The sequence below is a fragment of the Chanos chanos genome, chromosome 1 (genome assembly GCF_902362185.1).
Source record: "Chanos chanos chromosome 1, fChaCha1.1, whole genome shotgun sequence".
NCBI lineage: Eukaryota > Metazoa > Chordata > Actinopteri > Gonorynchiformes > Chanidae > Chanos > Chanos chanos.
Genome location: NC_044495.1, coordinates 51,135,999 through 51,162,876, shown reverse-complemented (window position 1 = coordinate 51,162,876; position 26,878 = coordinate 51,135,999). Strand labels below are relative to the sequence as shown.

The 26,878-nt window shown below is 40.8% G+C and overlaps 1 protein-coding gene across 1 annotated transcript in view; it reads right to left on the bottom strand.

Moving 5' to 3' along the window:
- ccser1 (coiled-coil serine-rich protein 1) overlaps window positions 1-21,746 on the bottom strand; it is a 52,688-nt gene extending 30,942 nt beyond the window's left edge. The window contains exons 1-5 of the mRNA XM_030765072.1: window positions 20,609-21,746; window positions 17,865-18,049; window positions 12,432-12,522; window positions 11,312-11,414; window positions 1,046-1,202 (exon numbers count right to left, since the gene is read on the bottom strand). Of these exons, the coding sequence (XP_030620932.1) occupies window positions 1,046-1,202; window positions 11,312-11,414; window positions 12,432-12,522; window positions 17,865-18,049; window positions 20,609-21,746 (1,674 nt within the window). The remainder of the gene's footprint in view (window positions 1-1,045; window positions 1,203-11,311; window positions 11,415-12,431; window positions 12,523-17,864; window positions 18,050-20,608) is intronic.
- Between the last annotated feature and the right edge of the window lie 5,132 nt (window positions 21,747-26,878).

The following is a 26,878-nucleotide window of genomic DNA, read 5'->3' as shown; positions in this document are numbered from 1 at the left end:
AATCAAAACAGCTCTCTTGAAGGTGACGTTCGAGATTTGAAATGCAACCTAGCAGCAAGTCTATAGATTATAAAGTACAAGAGGCTTACAAACACCTTTTGAACGTATCAGCAAACACAAAAAATAAGGAGAACTCCCCTTATCCTTTAAATGTTTTGAATCACACAATGGCACTGGGTAGGATGAAGGTTTAGCTCTGCAAATATTTCTTATCTCTGTCGTTAAACTTGAGTGTACTACTGTTATCGAAGTCAGTCAAACAACTGTTCTTAAAGAGCAAAATCTGTTGTTTGGCATTCCCCATCTCCCACATTTTTTGATGGGTGTATCTTTTATTCATCGTAAATTAGTCATGCTTCAAAGACGCACAAGCCAAAAGTACAGAGAGTTATTAACCTGATTTCATTATCACTGGGTCACTCAAACAAAATGCAAAGGAAAAGAAAGAAGCCGCCTTGATTCTTGTTAGAGAGCGGTTTACATATGGCGATAGAGGACAATGAATTTGCAAGTTAATGAGAGTTTGGAGTCTGCGAAGAGGGCAAACAATTTCCTCTTTAATATTCATGTTCTGTTGTGTTCTCTTCTATGAAGATGCCTTGTGGTTCATAAATGTTATATCCAGGTTTTCTAGCAAGTCCAAAAAAAAAAAAAAAAGAAAAAATCATGTGGTTAACACTGGTAAAAAACCAAACAGATGGGGGATGTTTTAGATCTTCTGTTAATGGGAACAGGCAGTAAATAAAGTGAGGTGAGGGGTTAAGCCCGGAGGTGTCTATGAGGTCTATTAAATGAATGAATTTGCATTACAGCTGTCATTCCCACTCGGTTACTCCTTCACATTTCTGTGACAGGGCTCTAGTTGTTGTTTTTTTTTTTTTTTTTTCCCCTCGGTGCTGTGGTTGCCAAGTGATTGATGGGGGTTGGATGCTAACGGGTCTGTGCATGTGACGTTACCTGTGCTAACAAACATGTGATTGAGGAAGAAATGGGTTGGCCGCGGCTGTTCGGCGAATGGCTAAGCAGCCAGGCAGGACACACGTACCTCCTGCAGGGTTCTCCGCAGCCGAAGCAGGAGGGTCTTCACCGCCGTGCAGTCTTGCTGCATCAGCCTGAAGGGCAGACCCTCCAACCCTGGCAGCAGCTCCTCCTCACCTGGCAGGCACAGGGACATGGGCCGTGGTTCTCTGGAGGAGCAAGGTCTTGAGTTAGTACCATGACATAACGCATTGATATGCTGACTTGGAGGAGGGGTTCCTAATGTCTGAAGGGTGTGAGGCTGAAAAAATGTGACTTTTTTTTTTTTTGCAATACAAGCAGGATATCATTATAAAAAATCTAGGTTGATGATATTGAAATATAATAAGAAACAGGCAGACTGTATGTTTATAGAAAAGTCACTGGAATGTTGCAATTTGTGAGAAAATTCAAAGTTTCTTTTTTTTTTTGTCCTCAAAATTTTGCTTAAAAATACAGAGAGCATAATAAAGCAAGGTGAAAATTAAAGTGGGAAAAAGATTGTACATGCGGAAAAGGATGCAGAAAGAAAAAAATTACAGCCAATCACCACTGTCCACTGGGGACAAAAAAAAAATAAAATCTGAAATGTTCTTGCATAAAGCAGTGTCGAATAAACGTAACCTGATTATGAGCCCTTAGAGTTACAATTCTTACTACAGAACTCTTCAAAAAACAAATTTCAATCTTCCTAATCAAATTTTTAAAATAGGAGAGTTTTAAGTGTCTGGCAACCCACTTCTAGCACCTGATTTATTATCTTTTATTTTGATGGATTCTCTCTCCTGCACTTCCTCTGTTCATCGTCGTGTTTCATGGCAGTGAACATAAACACATAAAGGTGCAAGGGCAAATCTCTTGCTATTGTGAACATTGCCAATTCATACAAATATCAGGAAACAGGCAGCAGGACAGGATAATTGGAAGAGGATTCTTTTGAGCGAGGTGACTGATTACCATTGAAAGAGGAGAGCCCACGATCCACTGTTGCACACTCACGCACAACCTTCAAAGACATAATTTAAGTGTTTGATATAATAGGGACTTTTTCAGTTTATATTTCTCATGAAGAACTGTGGTAGATAGCTCATTAATTTTTACATTTGAAATCTCACCCTAACCTATGACTCCAAAGGAAGATTAAACTCGACTGGATGAACTCATCCAAGCATTCAATCTTAAACCCGCTGTCCTGCAGATAATGATTAATTAAAAGACTATAGTGATGTACCTTAATCATTCATGATAAAAATCTGTGGGATCCCAAAGCGTCCTAAGATATCTGATGGTCTGATTTCTTGTTTTTCATCTTTCAATCTCAGCTACGTTCTCTTCATCATCTCAGCTGTGGAACTGAGATGGGTTAGAACCGCAAGCTGTTCTCGAAGTAAAAGATTTGCTTTCATCCTTTCGAAATCACCTAGTGATTTCTGTTTACGCTTTGAGAAGCTGTAGGATTAGACTTGACAATTTACTCAAAGCCCTTCATGCTGGCTTGATGAAGTGACCTTGAAAACAGGAGGTTGGGAAGTCTCCTGAACTCCTTCCTTAGACCAGGTCTAGAGAGGTATTGCTATTAAAAGCACGAGCAAAAAGAAAGACTCAAATAAGTTGAGTCACTGCCATCTAACCCCTTCCTCCGTCTGCTTCGTCAGCAGAAAATCTTGTACACAAGTGTAGCTAATCTCAGCAGGGGCAATGATTAATTTATGACACCTTGAGTGGGATAGGGCACACGAGCAAATATTTAATACACTAGCTCAAAGGTACCTTGAAGTTTTTAAAGTCGGTGTAGCTGTCTAAAGTCTGCTTAGATTTTAAATAAAAATACACTTCCTAAGCTAATTAGTCTCGTTATTTTCAAAAGCACTGGAACTATGTATTTAAAGAAGACAAGAAAAGAGGACAAGATGGTATCATAAATTGTTTTTTTCCATCTCTTCAACTTTTTTTTTTGGTCTGGTTTACCATAACCTTAACAATAAACTATAGCAGAAAACTATAAGTGGAGGAGATGCTTTAATTTACGGGCTCCAAAATGTTATTTTTGTCGGTGGTAACGTTCTTTTTAGCACAAGGTCAGAAGCTTGTGTTCTGTAGAACTTAACACCTCTCAAAGCTTCATTAAGATGCTAAAGTGGCCTCATTCACACGCTCATGTCAACACTACGTCCAGATGTACAAGATAACCATTTTAACGACATTAACAATTGTTCATATATGTAATAATATTTCACACATCAAACTCCAAGTCTGTTAAATAAAACTAAAATTCACTTTTTTTTTTAAGTCCACACCTATAGTCTAAAACATCTCCTCTAGGTGGGACAGATTCTTGTAATGGTAATGATATTTAATTTATAACAGACAAATATGATTAGTGATAATCTTATGAGCTTAGGGAAACGCTTATCTTGTATAAAATGTAATGATGATACCTGCCCTCTGTTAATGTTCCAATACCAATTTACTTGAGGATATAAACTTCAAACAGAGCTTCCTTTCATTATAAAGATCACGTTGGTTGTAAGTCCTCAAACAAACTAGAATACATAGCTGATGACACAAAATGTTCCTGTGTCATATGGAATCTTGAGATAATTGCTTTAACTGACAAACCGGAAAACACGTTTCCAGCTGCACTTTTCAACAATCCAACTGTTCAAACATACTGAAAACACGTTTTAGTCAATTACAGACTGTTAACGTTTGAAAAATAGCGTAGCAGATGTTCAAAGACTTCTGCTCCAGCGTTATCATATAATGCTCTATTTCCGTATCCTTATGATATTCCTAAAACGCAAATGCTTACGTATTAAAATGGGGCGGTTTAAAACAACAAGGTTTTTCCCAATCGAAGTCATTCAAAAATCACAAGTAAAGTGGGTTTGCTCCATAACAATGCTCACTGCGTTTACCAATTCTATAAATACACAGTTACGCGGGTGGTCTACTGTAAGGTCAGTGATGGCGTAATTGTGTTTGTGTTGTATGTGGACCATTATCTACGTCAGGAGTTAGCGGCATCATTACCCGACAACTGTAATCTGCATCACTCACCATTTTCCAATGTCACTTCAACATGATTTAAGGTTTACAGTTTGATCAAAGTTTATTAATCTCTGACACAACTGAACTCGCTGTTAAGGGCTCTATTTGAATTAGACAGCTCAGCAATATCGCAGTTATTCGTCAATTGTACTACTTATTCCATTCGTGCAGAAAGCATTCACTAGACCTAAAACCACAGTAAAAAAATAAATCCAATTAAGCTAGACACAGAAAACTAGGTTTTACAGACTCGGGGTCTGATAATTAAAACTATGGATGAATGAGTAACACGGCCAGCGATCGGCTATTTGCAATGAATGAACGGCAGCAGTTTTTGTAAATGCTAATGAACGACATCCTTCCTACTTGTGCTGGCAGTTTGCTATTAATAACTTACCAGATGTTTGTACTCTGGACGACAATCAATAGGCTATCTCCATTCATCCAGTCTAGCAGGTGTATTGTGGCTAGCGCAAAACGAAGCACTTGAGCTGAGCAGATGGAGTCAAAGCCATAGCTGCTGGGTATTTAATCACTGCATAGATGCATAGATACATATTGTGCAGTAACTCAAAGAAGGAAATAACAGAATAGGCACCAGAGGAGCCTGTTACTCTGACACAAGCACCCCAACACACACTCACATACAGTGCGTTCGCTTTAGAGTTAATGAGCTATTTCCTATTTGGGCTTGAAGTCGAATTCATTCCGATGCGAAAAACGCCTTTCCGAAAATAATTTTGTGTGTGTGTGTGTGTGTGTGTGTGTGTGTGTGTGTGTTTTGGAGTGGTGAATCCCTTTCAAACCAAACATGCTCAACTGAATCCATAAGGCCTCATCTCCGAAGCCTTTGCCACAGTTTTTTTTTTTTTTTTTACTTTTTTGTTCCTGGATCAGTGTGCTTTTACTGCAACAGTAATGTACTTTTCCAGGGCGCTGCGCTCAGTATTAAGGTTCCCGCACACAGCAGCGTATGTCCATCACGAGGCTGCCCCGTCCTCTTGAGAGTTCAAACCTCCATTTGCCATCCTTATGTTAATAGCACCACCTTGTCTGAGGCCTTTTTGTGCGTATGTGGTGTTTTCCCACCGAGAGGCTGACAGCCCCCTGCGATCTCTCTCAGACTCGTGCGAGTGGATGCCGTATGGCGGCAGCGTACCTGTGCTTTCCGCTGGCATCTGTCAAAAGTAATATAAGCTCTCAGCTGGGCCGCTCTCCTCCCGACACTCTGTCTGTTTCAGCCATTAGCACATAATTCCCATTGGGCTCTCTGAGCAATCGTGATTATGATCACCATTAGTATTTTGCTGTGCTTCCCTTTGATATATAATTACATACTAATTTCATGCGGGAAGACTCTGCTGTTTTGCTTTGCACATTCTCTTTCATGCTGCAGTGCCTGTCGTGGGATCTGATGAATAAAAAAAAAAAAAAAAAAAAAACGTCGAGAGCTTCAGTAACGTGTATGTTTCCCTTCATCTCAGAGTAATGCATCTATGACGGCAGTTATCTTCATCATCGTCATTGCGATGGAACATAAAATGAAAGGTTGATGAGAGGAACAGAGGAAGCTCGTGAAACACGTCAGTTAACGCTGAGCCTGAATCAACGCATCAATAACAACAATAATCATAAACACACATGAACATAAATAACCCAGCCATGTGCACGTATAGCTGTGCAAGTCATAAGTTCTCCTTCAAATTCAAATTGTCTTTAGGGAGTATTCTAGAACAACAGTGATGAGGACTGAGATGAAATCTCATATCAATTTGTGAAGAACTCCAGATAAAGTCATTTACATGCAAACTGTGTTTACTTGTACTTTAGTATTAAAGTCTTACTGGAGGTTTTATACCCCTAACTGTCATCAATTTCTCCGAGCGGTGGTTTTAGTAGGCATACATCAGGATGACAGCGTGACTAGTGGAAGACTGAGCACTTGAGAGGAGCAGAGAGATGGAGGCAGAGTCACAGCTGCTGGATCTCTGAGCTGTGCACCAACACAGATGCGCAGTGACGTAACCAGGAAACAGCAGCTAGGCAACAAGAGGCGCCCACTGCTGCAGCACACCAGGGACAAGTCCACATAGTCGCACAATACGTCTCCATACACTCCAATCGACAGCACACTGTATGCAAACAGCTGGTGAGCCACTGTCTCTTAACTATGACCTCTGTGCATGAATGGCTAAATATATGGATGGCGGTAACGCAGCATACGACAGAGATTTATTAAACGAATGTCCCTAGATGTGAAGAACATCATCGGTTAACTTTATGAAACACGCATCCTTAAGCAACCCGAGGAAAAGCGCAGCTTGTATTGACACAAGCGGAACCATTTGTTCGCGGCAGTGAACTCAATTCTTTCAAACCTGCAGGCGTCTGCTTTACGATTTTACTGTTTCTATCCCCGAGATTCGTTGGTTTGAGGATAGCCTTCGTAATGCCCTCATTTTGTTTGTCTTGTGTTTGTTTTGTTTTTTTCTTGCTCAAAAAGCACAGCATTTTCATTAGTGGTAATTAAGCTCATTGTCAGAATTGCCCAGCGGCATATTTCTTTTGCTTTGTCTGTGTGATGTAACGTGTTGACGACATTCTAAAAACAAAAGCGGTAGCTGTAGGCGACTGGGTGACACAGTAACATTTTTTTAGCGTGATGACTCTTTCTAATGAGTCAAGATGTTGACTTGTTACAACATGTCACTGTGGCTAAATGCTTGCGAAAATTTTTGGCAAGTGTGTGAGCCCATAAAGCACAGAGACATATGTTCTAAAAATCATATAACAAAACCTCTCAAATACCAAGCTAAAAACTATCTACAGTACTTTACACCAGTGGCCGCCATTATTTATCACTGTTCAGAGTAACAACGTTTTCCCCCAGTTTCAACAGAGCTTTTATTCATCGAATGGCGTGAATACCAAGAACCACCAGGGGTCCGACTGAGGTACCATCATCTCCGGGGCTTTGCTAGATTAAATCTGAGTGATTTTGTTGGCCGGTTCTGGCGTCGCGAGAAGTTAATTTGCCTGTGTTCTGAGAGGGGTCAACCGGACACAGTACTGTCCCCATCATCACGCTTCAGCGAGTCTCAGCATTGCAGAAGAATCTGAGGGAAATAGCGTGCGTCTCAAAACACGTTACGTTCCCATGGAGACGCTTGTAAGCCAGGGAGGCAAAAAGAAAACATCGGCTGACTTAGCACGTATCGTAGGACGTGCGTGCCAGTCTTCAGTTTCCTGGATTTACTCAGGGGTCATACTGTGGCAGGCACTGGAAATAGAGTAAACTGATCATTCCAAATTAAGTGGAAAAAAAGCATTTAAAAAAAAAATCAAATTGGGATATATATATATATACACATATCTTTTTTTAGCATGTTTAGTTACTGATAGCTTATACTGTAAATCTCCTACATCAAAGAGATATCTCCCAAAAAAACATATACCATTTTGCGTCAGTGCTTCAGTTTAAACTGTACGATACACAATTGATCACAAAATGTAATATGGGGGCTGGTTTGAACCATAGAGTTCAGTTCTTTGCTTATCCATGACAGAGAGAGAGATTCCCTGCTGGGAGTAACAAAGAGGACTCCACGCCAGCAACAGTGACTCAACAGAATCCAAAAAGGGCGATCGCTCGCGAGTAGTGAATGAGAAAAATCATCATAATCTCAACACAAAGTCTGAGACCGAAGAGTAATACAAGTCACAATCGCTCACCTTCTCGAGGAAAAATATTACCTTAGGCCTGTTCCACTTAGGTGAGCTATAAATAAAAACTACTTAGAACTCCTTTTGTCATTGTGCTCCGTAATAGAATTTCTTAAATGTCATCCTCGGAGTAAACTCCGCAGACTTTTGCAAAGAAGATCGGGAAAGTAGTTCAAGGCCGTGCGTACACTCCTCTGCTGAAGGAGAACACAGCATGCCAGAGTCTGTGTAGACAGCCCCAGGCTGAATCATGCCTGGTCCTAAAGGACATGTGGTCTTCACACCTGATGTCGTAAAACTCCTCACGCGCTTTTGTCGGGAACAAGAGTCTTTTCGCTGAAAACGTGGAAAAGACAATTATGTCTAATATGTCTAATGTCACATTTCTTCGCTACTGGACTGGATAAGTGTAGGTTTGTGGTCCAATTTAATGCAAGCCTTGAACACATTACATTGCTGATACCCTTTTCAGATTTTGTGAGTGACGTCCAAAAAAATGTTTGGCCTTACAAGACTTGGAAAAAATGTGCTTTCCAGTGTCTTAAATGATGAGAGAAACTTGGACAAATTACCCACCCAGAGTTCGGATTCCACCCGAGTAAAATTTTGTTCTTGTCAACTTTTCCTCAACTTTTCAGCACAGACATCAAGAGGGACTGACAACAGTTGCATTTAGATTACATCAGGTTCAGCTAATACTCAAGTTATCAAATTTATCTTTCAGACACAACCGATTCTGTTCTCAAAACTGTCGAAAACAATTGACTGAACCATAACTAACTGCGGTTTCCGCGGCATTGCAAGGGCCAATGTGTGTGCAAAGAGTGACAACGGTACTTAATTAATTATCAAGCCCTCTCTTTCAAATCTGGTTTTTCTTGCAGTCTTGCTGTCATAACATGAGCTGAAATTCTGGGAGTTCTGTCTCTCTAGCTCCACAAAGGAGAATGTGTGTACAGAAATGTTTTTGTGTGTGTGTGTGTGTGTGTGTGTGTGTGTGTGTTGTGTGTGTGAGAGGGATTTGGGGCAATTCTCACCATTTCTCCAATGCTGTGAGACACTACAGAAGCAGGAGCACATGGGCCTTGTCAACACTTGGTAAATACTCTATCCTAACAGTCCAGCTTTTGCCCTGAGATAATAACTGCTTTTGTTTGGTAAGTGCTGCGAATTAGAGACTACATTTCCCCCATTCTACACTGTCGCACATTCTCTATGCTAGGCTAAGCCAGACATATGTATAATGACTGGTCTTCACTGGTAAGACTATGAAACTTTGACATTTTTCCATTTTCCCTCAGATATTGGAATATTTTGTACGTCAAAACACAACATAAAAATCCCAGCTTGTTTTTCTTCACGGTATTTATGAGGTTCACTCTTTTAGCCTATCGCTAGTTAACTTCCAGCCCAGAAAAAAAATGTTTTGCAACGTCTTCCAGACTTATGGGACGCCTTGTGACAAATAATTACGCTTCACAAAAATGAGTTATGAGTGGTGTAAAATCCATAACCGAATGCAACAATGACAGTATACAAATCCTTGTCAATCAAGACCACATCACATTGTCACAGGACAGAGGAATGCAAGGACGTTAATATGGATGAGAGAGAAAATGGTTGCAGAATGCTGGGTGGCTTTTCAAAAACATTCAACTGATAGAACAGTAGATATATGACAAAATACAAATGTATTATTCTATTAGTGATCATGCATAAAAGCAAAACGTGACTAAGTCAACGCGGACATCGGACATTGTGGTTATTTTTCCCCGTTTAAAAGGTTTCGGGTGTTAAAGGCAACTCACATAAGGAAAAATTCCCCCACGTTAACGAATCAGTGCTAATAATCCAAACAAGTTGATCGGAGCGAGGTAAATTTCACTCGCGTAGCATTTGGAGGCTGCCTTTTCAAATCTGCACCACGCTCGTGCATTCAGCGTTGAGACATCCATCATACTTTGTTTATTCCCAGCTTTTATGTCTCTGTGTGATTTATGAGTTTGGAATAGCACTACAAATATTGCGGTTGCCTCTGTCAAGGTTGAAATGAGCTGGCAAACCCTTGTTCAGTCACAACTAAACACTTTTTAACCCCCAATATTATAATAAGGGCATATACATTATGTACCATGGGACTAAATAAAACCGCAATGATAAAATGCATTTGACGGATTGACCTTTCTGACAAACACACATTTTATGAGCTTAAAAAAAAATACCAAGTATAATCCTTCTTCTCATAATTTTCAAATAATTAAAAGCCTTAAAAAAAAGAGAGAGAGAGAGAATTTCAAATCTAGGCTAATTTCCAGATTAATATAATTTGTTTCAGTACACGGGGGACTATGCTGAGTTATGAATGACTCTGCTATTGAGACAGAGCTGACCTGTATTGTCAGCACAGAGCGCTCTATGTATTCAAATGGTTTGTCACACGACATTTTCTGAGTTTTGAGTACAAAGATTTGACAATGTTATAAGAGAATAACTACATTTTGGTAATGTGAAAAACCTGACAGGGAGCAGTAGTAGTGCAGTGTTTAATATGGATTCACATGCTTGTGACTTGTTAGTCATAAGATTAGTTAAAGATGAGATTAACTAGATCCGTTAATGCTTTATGCTTAATATTTAGTGCAGATGACTAGCTGGCTTGCGCCAGAGAAGCCAAATGCTGAGGAGTGATAAATAAAGATGTGGGCACTCGAATGTGATTTGATGTGAGCAGATTTGAGACGAGATTCAAGAAGCGCTGTGTACTTTAGCCCTGACACAACCATCAGTGGGTTTCCAAAGCGTTGTGGTATCATCACGTCAAGACCAAAGTGCCATCTCAGACCAGTCTTGACAGCTGCAGAAGTAACGACACATAAAGGGAATACGGGCAAGTCAAAAGGACCTCTTTAAATGAACGTCACAAGAGAACCCTCCGGTCCTAAAAGATTTAGAGGAAAAAAAGAGCGATTCTAAAATCTAACGCAGTTAAGAAGCTGTTTCCTCTGTAAATTTAGCGAATCCATTAGCGCTGCCGGGGCAGGCAGTGCCAACCGAGTAAATCAGCATCTCATTACCAGGGGTTAGGACGGCAGCATCGTGACGCGAACCGAGGGATAATGCTATATTACCCAACGGGCGACGACGCTGGGCCTACACATTCAAACGCCGTCCTTATCATTATCAGACGCGTCAACTTTTCCGCGGTGTTCAAAAACATAAAAACGTTTCAAAACCCTTCTGAACGCATAAGGAAAAAAAGCATGATCTACACGCACACACACACACACATACACACACACACACACACACATATATATATACTGCTTCAAATAAAATGTCATGCCTTGGGCTGCTATATAAGGATTTCAGTGGGATTTCGTTTTATTAACCGGTGGCAGCGGTCACGTTTAATTATCTCTCATTTGAAACAGCGACGGGCGTGTGTCACGCGTCGACGTGACGTGAGGCGAGGCGTGGACGGGCGGACGACGAGACAGAGGACAAGAGATAGACGGGTCACCTGTGGGTGGGGTCTCTCAGGGTTCGCTCCGCCGTCGGCTCCATGGGGGAGTGAAGCAGGTTGAGGCAGGAGGCCAGGGACTGGCTGGAGTTCTCTCTCGAAACTAAAATAAAACCCAGCAAGACAGAGAGACATCATAAACAGGAGGAAGCTCTCAAAAGCACTGCAGTTAAGTGGTTTTTCTTCTTTGGTTTGGTTTTTTTTTTTTTTTGCTATTATCAGCTATCAATTTGTACGGTTTGAGGTGCATTAGTGGACATTTTAGCAAGCGTTATAATTATTACATTAATCTGTGTGATTACTCTGCATGATGGCACTGTCCGTCTTTTCATGCTGAGGCCCTGAAAATATAAATTAAATTTGCAACTCAGGTAGCGTTCCTATTTTCATTCTTGGACTGAAACACACATGCCAGATAACAGGTAAGAGAATTTAGTCCATTTTAGTTAGTCCACTGTGTGTAAAAGCAAAGGGACTCCCTGTTACTTTGCTTATGGGTCTGATAAATCACTTTTCTGAGGAAAAGTTTATGGCTAAAAGTACAAATAATCTCTAGCATAAGCAAAAGTGTTTATGAAATTTGTCACGTAAATTTTTTTTTTTTCGCACGCAGTAGCGGCAAACAACGACAACTCGAGTTTTTTTTTTTTTTTCAATCCTGAGAGTCAGACATAGGTTTATGTTTAAGTGAAATTCCTGATTGTGCTGATTCAAGCTCTCCAGAACGAGCGTGATACTTGGGGAAATGAAATCTGACCAGACTAAGCCCTGTAGCTGTTGCATGCATAAATTGACTTAGCTTTCTTGTTTTCAGAGGGAGCTATTAAAACATTTTTTTTTTTTAAGACTTGTCTGATTTCTCATCTGCTGGAGATAACAACAAGGAGCATTTAATGGACCTTGTATCTTATCTCCTCTAAAAATCAGTTTCAAAAAACAACTGGCCCTTGTCCACACAGTTTCTCTGAGGGTGACACAACAACAGAATAATGCAGTTCGATAACAGTCAATTTTGTGAAAAACTGGTTTTGGTGAGTTTTCTCCTGCACTCTTCAGTTTAATGATGGACAATGAATAACAACACTCTGTGCGTGCGTGTGTGTGTGTGTTAAGTGCATACCATGCCGGTGTCGCTGGTCATCGGAGAGGTCCAGGTCCAGCATTAGGTCATCCTCATCGAGCTCAGAGGAGCCAAGATTGTTCAGCACATCCTGCAAAATAAAACCTCTGTGGTCAGCATGAGCGCTGGGTATGACGTCCAAATTAACACCAGATATGCAGCAATATTTACCAGCCTTCTTCTGGAGTGTGAGGCATATACTAACTATTCATTTCAAATGAAATCTCCTATCAGATAAAGCATTCAAACAACAGGTACAGCTTAGTAGCTGAAGCGTTCAGTTAAAAAGAAAACCACTCAGTAAAAGCACGTTCAAGCTTTCTGAAGTGATATGCTGCCATCTAGTGACCATTACATTGAACAGCATTCCTTCAAATCGCACTAAGCTCATGGTCAGAGGAGGTGAAATGCCATGTAGTCAAGTGTAAGCCCTCAAAGAAAAGGACTAATCTTGCCTTAAAATAAGACAAAGGAGGACCACGCAGGCTTCTGACTGGATGGATTAAGAGGTGGAAAGCTCAGGTCCATGAGGGCCAAATTCCTGCAGCTTTAATTTCAACCAACTATTAATTGCTGATTGTGTGGAGAGCGCACTCACCTATTTCCTATGTAGAAATCAGAGTCTAATTAGAAGTCTAGGGTATAATTCTGCGGGATTCCAGTCCCCCAAGGCTGGTCTTTCAGAGTGGTAAAAAACAAAACAAAACAAAACAAAACAAAAAAAAGCGATAATCATAAAAATAAAAGTAACTCGAAGCAACTTTCATCAGCCAATAAGTTTCCAAACTTTGTAGACATTTAGTTGAACGTATTACTGAAACAAAACCCAGACTGACACATCAATTCCAGGACACAGGCACAGAGAGCGCTGGAATTCTCTACTGAATAGTAAGTACGTGACATTTTGAAGCGCTAGACTATAAAGGCATTTTCTTGTCTAATATACAAACAGTCAAGCAGGACAGACCGATAATGCCCCCTTCAAACCTTGCTTTTCAGCAGAGACTGCCAATATGGTAGTCCAACCAATCATAATGTTTTTGATATGACACGATTCAAGAGGTGACAGCAGATGTGGCATTTTGTGTGTGTGTGTCTCTCTCTCAGAACCCCCCCCCCCCCCCCAACACCCACCACCCCCCTCCTCTAGACGCCCCTATTGATTTTCTACTTTTATGTCAAATGGAGAGTTACACGATTTTGGCATTAAATCAGCAGGCAGCGGTTCATGTCAGACAGGTCACAATCATTCAGAGTCAAGACATACGTCTAGCTGTCAATCTGTTGGGTACGCGTGTGAACCATTTCACTAGGGGAGGAAGGGGGGGGGGGGTTAAAAGTTACAGAAAAGTTGCATAAAAGACTGCTGATATCGTATTAACTTTTCTAATTACCCTTTGTGTTAGGAAGCACGGCAAGAGGATGTAGACTACGATTCAATGGGGATGAAATATTTAATATTATTTATTTGATATTAAATATTCAATAATTAAATATTCAAACAGATACAGGATTTTCACATTTAAATAAATCATGATTTGAGCCATAGGCCATTTAAGAATTCATTATTTTACTTTCTTGGTTTCTGACAACAGAGGTTTATTAAAATGAAGAAGGATCAAAATCAGAGCTAACGAGCAAGCACTAGCCACCCAAAAAAAAAGGGGAAACGCAAAAGAGCGTCTTGTAATGAACTCCCAAGATTGTGGAAAGGTATAAACAGAGCTTGTTCGCCTCCCTTCAAAATAACAGTCATCCAATCAGTGACTTAAAATCCTAAAATCACGGCACAAGCATTTCTTCAGTGCACGTTATGACCGCATTACAACATGGCACCAAGTTACGAGAGCTGCATTCTTCTCAAAATGCGGCAGAGTGAATCTCACAACAATTTAAGGGGTGACATTTTCACTGAACAATTTTGCCAAACCGTAATCTCACACAATTACAGGTATCCTTGAACCAAACAGAACAGAAATATGTTGAGGCCAAGTAGACAATTACCCGAGAAAAGGCAGTAAGTAGCGAAGCAAATTCAGCGCTGTGGTAATTAGTTGTTCTTGCATTTTTGAAATTCTAGGGTAATTAGTACATTTTCTGCCTTTTTCCAATGCTTGTTATGCTGCGGCGATTGCACAACACGTTATTTTGGGATTCTGCCGGCTGCTCGACCGTCATAAACTGTTAACTAACACAATATGAGATTTTATGAAAAGCTTCATTCATAATTGAACTGTCTTTCCGGGCCTCAGTCAAGTCTTAAATATTGGATTTCTAAGGCCACGCAGAAGCAGATGCTACGCGGCCATTAAACACGCCGCTACACGGCGCAAAACACCTTTTGAGGGAAAAAAAAAAGGTTTTATTCCATAGGTGAAGCTATAGAAACTCAGCCTAAGTAGATTGCTAGCATTACATTACATACACAGTCGCATTTGCGTATTGAGTAAAAGAAATACAGACACCGCAAGTAATAAAACTGCTAGCATATCCAAACAGGTGAAAACTGTGCGTTGCATGTGCTACGCAGGCTGTACGCAGTCAAATGAGTTATGGGCCAGAGGAACTCAGAAACGTTAGTTTGTTCAACAAATACAAACCGGTGACTAAAATGACCGACCAACATTAAAGCCATCTGAAATTACTGAAACCCTCTGTAAGTCACTAGAGAAATAATCATACCCTGGTTGTGTTGTTTGGCTGTGCTGCCCAAAAGACTGACAGTTCAAGTCTACGAAAATTGTCTAGCAAGTTTGTGCATGAGACTAGCTTTTTTTTTTTTTATTTTAAGCCTAGCCTCTCGCATCTGAGAAACAGAGTTTGAGCATTAGCATCTTCTGCCTTATCAGTCCAATAATTATGCTGTCAATTTGCATTGCAGGACAGTTCTATTTTCCAGATGCCGATCTGCAGTCAAAACTCTTCTGTATTCAAAGGGTAGTCTACTGAGGAAATTAACTAGAGAAATGAATGTTCAATTATCCCATACAACGTCGTTCCGATCCAACACCCTTTTACCAAGGATGAAGAATCTGAAACTAATTTACAACAGCGCTGAATTAAAAGTACAAAACTGAAATGTACAAATAAAACTAGACAAAAAAAAAAAAAGAAAAACAAGCTTTGCACCGCATTGTGCTGTAGTAGTCTGGAGTTGTGAAAACAGCTATTTAATAGTGCGGTCAAACGCAGATAATTACAATTAGCTGATAAATTAAACGAGCGTCAAAGTCTGTCGATGAGCCGAACACGCGAGACAAGCGGCGGTGCAACAGACGCAAAGCTTTGTGGCAAAAATGATCCTATCAATCAAACTGGCTTTTCATATTTACAAAGCACGGGCCATTTGACAGCACGGGCCGTCCACATTGGCGACATCAATCTCCGGTTCAACTTTGAGCTTAGCCGTCAACCGCAGATGAAGGCCGATGATACCGTTGAACAAGAGGCTACGGTCAAAGAGGCAGCCCCCACCCCACCAAAAAAAACGCTTTTCCAGTGTTCCAAACAGAACGTAAGCGAACGTCCCAATCAACCACAACCAGCGCGTCATCAAAGGAACCAGCCGCCGGCTCTCGGGATGCCTTTAGAGCTGTTTCTCCTGTGAAAGATGCTGCCCCATAGCAACACCCCCCCCCCCCCCCCCCCCCAACTTCATCTTGTTGCTGGCTTTCAAGAGATTAACCGTCCATCAGAGACCACTTCCACACCAAACCGACTCTCTGGTGAATCATCTCTACAGGGAAGTGAGTAACTGAGTGTAGACAAAACCATCTCGTTTTCATGACCTATTTTTACCGCATTTAACTACACGTCCCAATGTTTGTGGTATTTAATTTACAAGTATGAAAAAACACACTTGCAAGACTTAGGCCGTGTTTCCTGCACCAACGAATCCAAACACAGTTAGATCCTGCAATTTCCAAAGATGTCTGCTTTTGAAACACAATTTCAAAAGTAGTAACTTAGCATAAGAACAAAATTCTACAATCGTTTGTTGAATGCATTCGTTTATTACAACAACTACGGCAGCCCCTGTTTTAAAAAAGCTATGTAACACAATACAACGACAATTGCGGACAATTTTCCAGTGCCTCTTCCTGCATTTGACACCATCCGCTTCCACAGTTTCCACTTTTCTTGACACTACAGATGCACTCACGCTGGATCCTGAATCAAAAGCCGACTTCCTCTCGCGTACCGGCACAATACTACAGGATGTAGACGTTTGGCCAGCTCTCTTGTGAGATATTTGGGAAATGTTTTCTTTTGTGCGTGCCTGGCACAAAACTGCACAGGTGTTCATTCTTCAGACAATTACACACATGAACAATAACTGAGTCACCGCGTGTGTGCCAAGGGACTTGTGTCATTTCAGTAGGACATTTTTTTTTCTTTTCCTTTTCTTTTTTTTTTTACCACAGAGCAATAACTGACCGGCTCGGTTCTTAATTTTGAAAGCCTTGTCAGCTTCAACTAAATCTAATACTCTCGCTGTTCTCTCCCCCCCTAGCGTTTTGGACCACATTTATCATTCAGAGAGCCATTTTGCAACTGCTTCACAGGAAAATCATCTCTGGCCAACACTTCAGTTATTAAACGATATGAGACTCACTTGGAGTGTCTTCTCTGATTAATCAGATTGAAAAGAGCACTCAAAGGAGAACATGGAGAAGGACTCTCCACTACACAGCAGAGGAAAGCACAGAGAAAAAAAAAAAAACTTCAGCGTGCTGGGAAAAGAGCTACTTGTCATTAGCACAGGCAGAATCTTGTGAATCTTTTATTAGGCATAAGGCTCGACCTAAATTCCATTAAAAACATGTCACTTTAAGAGAAAACGCAATTTATTAAATCGCCCGCAATTTCTCATGACTTGTCAATCAATAAAAGGAACCATCTCTTGATCTGATCCCAACCCTGCTTGAGATAATGATTACTTTCACAGGTTAACAAAAAAAAAAAAAAAAAAACCCATACAATGAATGGAGAGACTAAATGAAACGCGGTTTCTCTCAAACCTACCATTATGTCACCCAATCCACTTTAAATGTCTGCCCAAAACTTAAAACCTCTTATCAAAGCTTCGGTTAGCTTAACGTGTTTGAACTGCGGTACTTCGCATTGACGTGCCCGGGTTGTGTCACCGTTCTGTGATAAAGAGCTCTATCAAAGCGCGTGTAAACAAACCGTTTTAAAAGGGAGGGTGCTATCGCGAGTACCACTTCCTCAAAAAAAAAAAAAAAAAAAAAAAGAGATGACGGACAGGCGGCTCCGGCCACGGGCGAGCCGTCGTGGCGCGGTCGGCCGAGGAGGATTTGCCTGTTCAATTAAGAACTGTGGTTTTATCCCCTCTGCGAGCGCCTAATCCAAGCAAGGCCTAAGCCAGACGGCTTTATACCATGCCGTGGCTCCCCCCCCCAGATCACCTACCAGACTGCCCATCTTGGAGGAGGATGAGTTGGTTCTCTGTTTGGCCAGGGTGTTGCTCTCCACCGAGTTGGGCTCTCTCAGGCTGAGGTGCAGCCTCGGGCCCCCGGCCCCTTCCGACGCCGAACGCAAGCGCCTTTCCATCCGCATCACTTCGTGGTAGGGACTGACACTGCTGCACACAGACACTGAAATAAACAAACAAATAAATAAATAAAGACCGTCAACAAAACACATGGACAATTCAGATCACGCATCAGAGAAAGAGGGCATTTCAATTATGCTTAATATGATTGTTCTAATCGTGAATATTGTCACTGCTCCACTACGCTGATACAGAAACAGATCCACTGTTTCGATCCTCCGTCAAACTGCCTAACTGAGCACATTTAAATATTTATAAAAAAAAAAAAAGCGTTCAAATCTAGACACACAAACAAATGCATTTTGAAATCCAACACTTTTATAAAGGCAAAAAAGACGTTTTTCACGTCAAACTGAGACCCCAGAAATAGATGGGTTTTAGGAAAACTTCATTCAACTAAACCGGCATAAACAAATGTTTTGGTCGGCGGAGACGTTAAGGCGCCAGGGACTTGTTTGCATTTTAAATCTTAGTCTGTGTCATAAAACCAAACAAGCTACAAGCGCCGCAGCGAGATCTCACTAATTCACAGTAAATCTAAGTCAGACCACAGAACGCATACAGATATGTTAAAGAGCATTAGTGTGCTACACATGAGTCATTCTGTGAAAGGCCAACTTTCAAGCTCCTCTCGTCTGTTTTTTTTTGTTTGTTTTTTTTACGGAAAGCTTATCCCTCGCGGAAATGTGTTTTGATGCACCGACGACGAGACTCCCAAAACTCCATTTGAAACACGAATACGTAAAAAGTTAGTTTCGACCGCTCTGCGAGGCCAAAATTTCATACATTTTTTCAGTAGCATTTGTGTTTTCTCAATCACGCTTTGGAACACAGAGGTTTTACGGGAAAATCCAGAGCAGCAGTACCCAGCTCTGTTCCCCTTTCACAATGAGTGATTCCTGTGTGTGTGTAGAAAACTCATGATAAAATATGATCTCTGAATCAGAAATGAGAACAGAATATTAGTAAGACCTGATGTTTTGTGAACGAGTGCAGATGTACTGTGCAAAAGAAAGACTGGTCTGTTAAGATGTGTACAAACAAACAAGACAACAAAAATCTAGATCACGGCCCACGGGGGTACCTGTGATGCTAACTGTTACACCTCTGTGTCCATTTCAAGTTCAATGCTATTTGTTCAAATTAGGTCTAAAAAAGAGAGACTCTCTAATAAATACAGCCCACAAACAATATGAGCTGAATTTCAAGGGACCATCTGCACAGATGATCAATAAACCAATATCTGCACACTATGCACAATACAAACAGAAAAAACAGGTCTCATTAAAATACATAGACTGCTCCTTCGATACACAACTGAGCCACTTCGATACACAAATGCCACTTCAGCACAAGAACTGAAGTAAACAAGAAATGACACGTTTTTTTTTTTTTTTAAAAGTGCCATGTTGTATGACATTCTGCTCTTCTCAGAAAAAAAATGAAATTATCAATACATAAATCCAAACCACAGGACGAGAGCTGTAGCTGAATTGATTAACCAAATCCCTCAGATAACAACATGTGGTACACAATCCCTTCCCCACACCAATGTGGTTGCGAATGATAAGCTGACATGACACTGTTTGACCTTACCGGTCAAACTGTAAAAAAGCAGATTATAAAACTACAGACAACAACAGACAACAAAAAATCTCTTTGTTGCTAACAGATGTAAATGAGTATTTAGAGTATTTTTCAGTGCACAGAGTGCATAGAATAGAGCAGAGTGTAGACTACCAGCAGGTCATGACTAGAGGAGATATAATTCAGTCTGCAAAACACAGTTGGACTTCACTAAACCTCTTAACCACAGGTATTTTTGAGTGAGTGCTTCAATACCAGTAATTTGAGGAAGGGAAATGGTATCCACAGAGAAAGGGGAAACTGTAAAGTATGGCCTCTGAAACAGTCCCTAACGTTTTTTTCAGAGTCGAATAGCACCCGAGAGAGAGGAAGTATTTTGTGTATCGCCTACAACTTAAACAGCCTATGTTTTAAACATACGTATAACGTACGTTTACGTGCGTATTTACATAAACGTATACACTTCTTTTAAGGTCGTAAAAAAAAAAAAAAAAAACTAATTGTTGAGGGGAACCAACCTACTGTGCTATAAGAGGAACTACTTCTGTTCACCTTTTGCAAACTACATTAAAGCTTAATGTTGTTTGTTCCCAGAACTAAACAGAAAAAACTGGGCTGACACGAAAATATTTCATGATCTCCCCATTCTCAATATGAAAAAGAAAAAAAAAAAAAACAAATTACAGCTCTCTCGATGACCTTTGGTGGTTTCTTGTTCGCATTGTTCACAATTTCATCTCAACAACGAAAAAAACATTGACTGTGCGTGCTGTTTTCCTATAAACATAGCAATTTAGCAACACCGTCTGCAGCCAGCTCAAATTTCATTCTGTTTCTTCAGAGTCAACAATGTCATCTGAGCTGTAGTCCACCATAAGCCAATACTGACATTTAAAGAGCTAACAAACTTTCAGACAAGAGTACGTTCGTTTCAGTAACTTCAATATACTCCCATCATAAATGACAAAACAAATAATAATAATCGCATACACTACATAATAAAAGTCATCTTTACTTGTGTGAGGCTTCCTCAGGTGGGTTGGACGTGACTCTCCCTTTCCTAGGCTGGCCGTTCTTCCCGCCCCCTGGACGTAGAAAAGGTTCCTTAACCTCCTTTCCTTCGGTTCCGGGTTCGAGCTGCTCTCCTCGCTCAGCTCCGCCGCTTGCTCGTTTTCAGTTTCCACCTGCTCTGGTCTCAGCTCCTCGACCGTCTGGAGTGTAGTGGGCTCACTGGGCACTGTGGTACTCTCGCACTGGGTGATGGCTGTGTTGCTGGTATCTGGCAGTAAGGGTTTCTCCGTGGCTGGCTCAGGAGGAGAGAAGAACACCTGAGAGGTAGACACAACATCGGCAAAGGTTTCCGGAGGGGCGGGGGGATTCGGAGCGGCAGGACTTGGGGCGGGCAGGGCGTCCACCTCCGAGACCGAGTCCTCCGTTACGTGGACAAAGTCCGAGGGCGTAATCGCAGTGGTTCGGTCCTCGGAGAGCATGGGCGATTGGAGAGAGCTTTCACCCAACTCTCCCGGCCAGGAACCCGGGGTCCCCGTCTTAGGAGGCTCCCCTCCCTCTGGAACCTTCCCTTGATCTGGCACATTAGAGGAGGTTTTAGAGAATCTGTGGTGGGCTGAGAAGGACTTGGGCAGCAGTTTCTTGTGGCGGGAGGATCTTCTGCTGCTAACGTCGTCCAGAAAACCCGAATCATCTCCCTCGTTGGTCCCTGAGCTGATACAGTTGATGAACACATTCCGATTGGTGGAGGTTTTTTCAAAGTCCTCTGTCTGGGACCGAGTGATCTTTTTGTGCTTGTGACCACCAAAACCGAACGAGTGCCTCGTCTTGGCACCGGAGCCATCGTGAACGCCCTGGTCAGACGTGTGGCTCCGGCTGTCTAGGCTGAGCTGGGACGGGTTGATCCTGGGTTCACTGCTCCTCTTGCTGTGGAAGCTGATGGAAGGAGCGCGGAAGAGGCTCCGGCGTTTCCCAGTACTGCTGGAGCTGGAGTTGGTACTGGACGGGGAGGAGGTATGGACACCATTGCCGATTCCTCCGGAGGAAGGAGAGGACGGGAGCGAGTCCTGCCTCTTGTTCACACTCCGCCGGAAGATGGGCAGCCGAGAGACAATGGTGGAGCGGCGGGACCCTGATTCGCCCATCAATCTGTCACTCTGATAAACAGAAAAAAAAAAAAGAAAAAACATCAGAAACTGTACTACCCCCTAAAAGAAAGCGAATAATACAGGTATCACAAGGAGAACACATCCAACACATCTGCAGCTAAACTGAACAAATACATTGGTGTTACCTTTTAATAACCAAGGTATAAACATAGCTTATTAAAAAAACTGCCTTGCTTGGTGTATGCTAGCTACTTAAGTCTATTCAATACACAACTGACTCATACACTTAAATCAGACAATAAAATTTTAGTCAGAGGAACAGGACAAACTTACACCCACAGTAATATTGTATCTGAAATATATGACGTGTACAGCACGTGGTTTGGCTGCACATCACAATGACAAACTGTCAAAAGAAAATGTCACAGCTGTCGTTCTCTCACAACAGCTAACACAAAAAGTGCCCTGCCCTTAATGTTTTGAGATGGGGTGTGAGAAATGGTGTGCTCCCTGACCCTGAATGACAATAATATAAAAAATATGCACACACCCCTTCATGGCAGTTATAGCGCAATTAGCCGCACCTGTGCCACAATAACACATCAGAGCGACACTATTTCCACACTCCACAGAAAATCACTCTTAGGCCATTAAATTTAAAGCTTGATTATCAAGCTTTGCAAATACATCAGTATAACGGCATGGTTATTGAAGATAACAACAACACGTCTTTCGACGTATATTTAAAAATCTGTGATGCTAACCCTCTTTAATTAAACACTGTGAGAAATTAGTTACCTAGCCGCAGAAACCGGGTATTGCGCTTCTAGCGCTACAGTACAAGGCTCCAAAGACAGGTGTCCTTTACAGACCACCACCAATATATACAGCTGCCTACTTACGAGATGGGGTCGCTATGGACTGTTCATTAATTAATAATATGCGCTGATCTAGTTGAACACACCGGCACATTTGACGCAATTCACAAATAATGCGCAAAAACAAGAAATAAATCCGAATTTAAATCTTGGATACTAAAAGGCACCGCAAAGCCACAAGCTCCGTTGCTTACACTGCATCTATCCACCAAATAAGAACAAATGCAAAAACAGGTCCACTCACTTGTCTATTATAACAGCTTGTTGTTGATATTATTTTACATATTCACTGTAACATCAGCGCAAACAAAAAATGGAAAACTCACAGATTTGCATAAGGTGTCCAATTCAAAACGTGCACAAACATACAGGATGGTCTCTCTCTGACCAGATTGATACACGACCGGTAGCTGCTGACGATGTCAAAAAGACATGCTAACCAGTTAAGTAGCTAGCCGTTAGCCATCTGCAACAGCTAGCCTTCGTTACCTTGCATGTCAGCTATACGTGCAGTCAAACAAGCTATAGAGACATACATGATATTGTTACCTTTGGTGGAATTCCAAGACTTTAAATGGTTGAAATTGAATTGACCCTATTTTGAGTGCGAAGCCGAGAAGAATTCAAGGCATGACAGTTTAATGATATCAGTGACAGGGTTGCGTTAGAGATTCCCACCACAGGTCCATGGCTTGGCCCTCCAAATGCACCTAAAATGACGTGGAATCTACTCCCTCTCCTCTTCCGCGTTGCCGTTTCCACGCGTGACGCATGCACCTCCTTTGGCGTCACATGGACTGCCTTTACACAGGTAAACTGGAGATTGCGAAGAATTCCATGCGAGTTAGACTGCTGAACGATTGATTGATACTAGATTACATTCGTTACTTCAAACAAAATGAATTACCAAAATACGTATTAGGTGTTCGGGTGTGTTTGTTTCCTTCTTGTTACGGGAGATTGCTATATGCACACCTTGTTTTTATCTAGTTTGTGTTAGAGAGAAATAGATGCATCATTAATTGTAACTGAGATGTAACAGATTTAAACATTGTCGCAGTTATTCGCGACTTTCGGATTTCAGTGGTAAAGAACTGTAGTAATCTCTTTCGGGAAAGCTGAGGATATGATTTGCCGTGCCCTATAAACACTCAGTTGATTAAAACATTTCTTGACATTGTAGTAACTGAAACGTTTTTGAAGCCGAGTATGACTTTGAAAGGCTCGCAGTCTCTAAGTGCTCTTAGCTGCGTCACTCGATGGCGCGAACGAATTGAATCATCAAAAATATGCAGAACTTCTCAAGCACTTAAATTTAGGGATTGCTTAGATTCGCGACGTTGATAGTTTAGTGATCAGATTAAACATCAGATTACATATGATTGGCCTTTAGATAAGGCTATGAAAATTCCGAACTTACATGAGATCAGAATGCCTCGCATTCTTCAGCAAAGTCAAGCCTGTTAGAGATACCCACCACTTTAGTCTGAAAGGTCAAAATACCTTAGTCTTATCCAAGAGTTGGTTCTGTCTGTTCCATAATCTCTTCTGCTGTTGTTTTTTCCCCTCACTAGTAAAACAATAACTTCGACCGCCAGCAGTGTGGTGTTATCTGACCTCTTCTTCATTTTTTAACTGTCAAACAGAGAGTAACACTACATACGTGAATGTGTGCTGTGAAATGCAGTATAGAGTGAAGTGATTCTGTTTAAACTTTAGTCTACAACATTCTGGCTTTTCTGTCGTTTATTTGTAGAAAGGAGACTATAAGTAAAATTTCAGTCATCTTTATAAATGGAATTAAGTTGTTACATATTATTTTTAGAGTGTGAGACCTAGGAGGTGCCAAAAACAATAAATATTGAGCATTAAGTATTTGAATCAGTGGCAGAGATAATAAGGAGGTCTCTAAAGGCAACCACTGATCAATTGATGCATTGTGTATTTAAGCCAATAGAGGGCAGGACAGTACAAAAGTAGTTGGACATGATTGGTTGGAAGTAGAACTCAGAAGAGCTGATCAGTCTGGAATCAATCCTTTGCCTCTTCCTTTAGGCCCTTCCAAAAAATCTGAATGAAATAGCAAGTTATCACTAATATTAAGATATCTCCTCTTAGTATAATGGTATTATTACGCACTTATTCAGTCATTTTTTGTCTCAGAAGGGCTAACGGGAAGGCTAACAATCAGTTCATTGCTGCTGTGAGGTCATGAGTTTGTCTGTGTGAGCTAACAACAATACCCTCAATATTTTATGAGGTCAAATAAAAACCATTATCTGGTAGAAATTGTACTCTTTCTTGAAGCTGGCTGCACATGTATTCTGTTACATTCCACATAAGATAATGAGTTGTGTTTACTGCAATTTGCAGTTAGGAGTGAGTTTCTTTTTAAGTCCATGTACTGTCCCTGTTGCTTTGTAAGTAGGGGAGGTTTATCTTTTGCCTTTAACATCTGAACAAAAGGTGAGCAAAACGCAAAGCACAGAACTTCTCACTGTTCAAAGGGGGGCACATGAAAGCTGACAAATTTCCATTGTAAATTATTTAGATCATCATATAGAAAGATATCACTCTAACTATCAACCATATCCTACACCAAAAACCATATGACATGTATATAAAAGCAGAAAATCAGTAGTCAGTCTTATCATGACTGGCTTCTGCAATCATTCTGCAATCATCTTTTTAGTGTACATTTCTGAAAAGACAGCAATGTTCATTTGTAGATGGAAAAAGAAAAAACAAGTAAGAAGAAAAACAGCTTACGAATCAAATCAAAATCACTAATTTATTTGATATAAAACCCAAAATAGCAAATTAAAAAAAAAAACAGTGTAGATACAGGTGACAGAAATAGCCTCTCTCTTCCAGTAAAGCATTAACACTGACAAAGAGCAAACATCATACCCACATCCATAAAAGAATACAGTATCTCCAGTGGTCAAAGATATATTGCACACCAACCCACGCAGACCAACGCACAGCCAAGTGGCAAACATGCTATAAAGTGCTAGCTTGAGAAAAGTAGTTAAAATTACCACTCAGCAGGACCAGTTCACTACAGCTCAAAGCTCTACCATCGAACAATTTCAAAAGCAAAATCTACAACTTTTAAGTGTTTCAAAGACATTGCATTAAAATGCTACTGCAGATAATTAGCTAAAAAAAAAATAAAAAAAAAGATTTTAGTTATTTGTTTCCCTAAATGTTTTACATTCTGTGACAATGCAACGTGACGAGAACAAAAAAAAAAAGCACCTGCAAACCTTGTGCATAGTTTCTTCCCCGAAACCAAAAGAAAAAAAAGAGCGTGCATGGTAACAGTCAACTTGGAAGAGAAATGTGAGTATAACTGTGTAGTGTCTTAAAGAAAAAAAAAATGGTAGAGCGTAGTATGGTTCTTAATTACAGTATAAGCACGAATTTCACAGAGTTGTCTTGAAATCTCTCAATCACTACTAGTACTCGTATGACACTAAAACCTTGTTACATGATTCTTAAAAAAGTATTACAGACAAACAAATTAAAATCTAAATTATACATTTCTGGACACTCAACATTAAAATTCACTACACAACACACACCAAAAATAAAACGCTCTTTAGAGTACGGCCGATTTAAAATACCCCTTTAGAGTCAGCTGTCTAAATTCTAACAACTATTCTTTCAACTAAACAAAAACAAACAAAAAAAAAAGAGTTGAAATAGGTAGTCTCCTTCTCAAACAAAATGTGATGATATTAGTCAATTTTACAATGTCAGTCTGAAGACTATGAATGTGACATCTGACTGGAAATGTTAAAGACACCTGTAAATGTAACAGTTTGGAGATACACTTGATTTAAATCACGGTCGAAAAGTGATAAGGACACTGTAGTATTTGATTTGGTAGATCTTAGGTGTCCAGCTTCGATAGAGAACCTTCCAAAGCTTCTAACAGGCATCAGCTATGCCTCTTTGATTAAGAAAGAGAAGTTGGGGAGGGGGGGGGGGGGGGGGCAAATGGGATTATTAAAAAGTTAAGGGTTTGTAAGGAGGTAGCTAGCAGGAAGCCCACTGGGCTAAAACCTGAGGTAACAACACTGTAACTACATCCATCACGAAACAAAAGACGTCCCTTTAAAGTGGAGCCAGAGACCTGGTTGACCAAGCAACATCTTAAGGTCAGAGGTGACTCATTGAAGGCCATATCAATAACGCCCACTCAAACTGCCATGGTATTTGCACTGGTGATGGTGCTCAGTTTGCCTTATACTCTTCTCATCTCAGTGTGAAGGTAGACTTGAT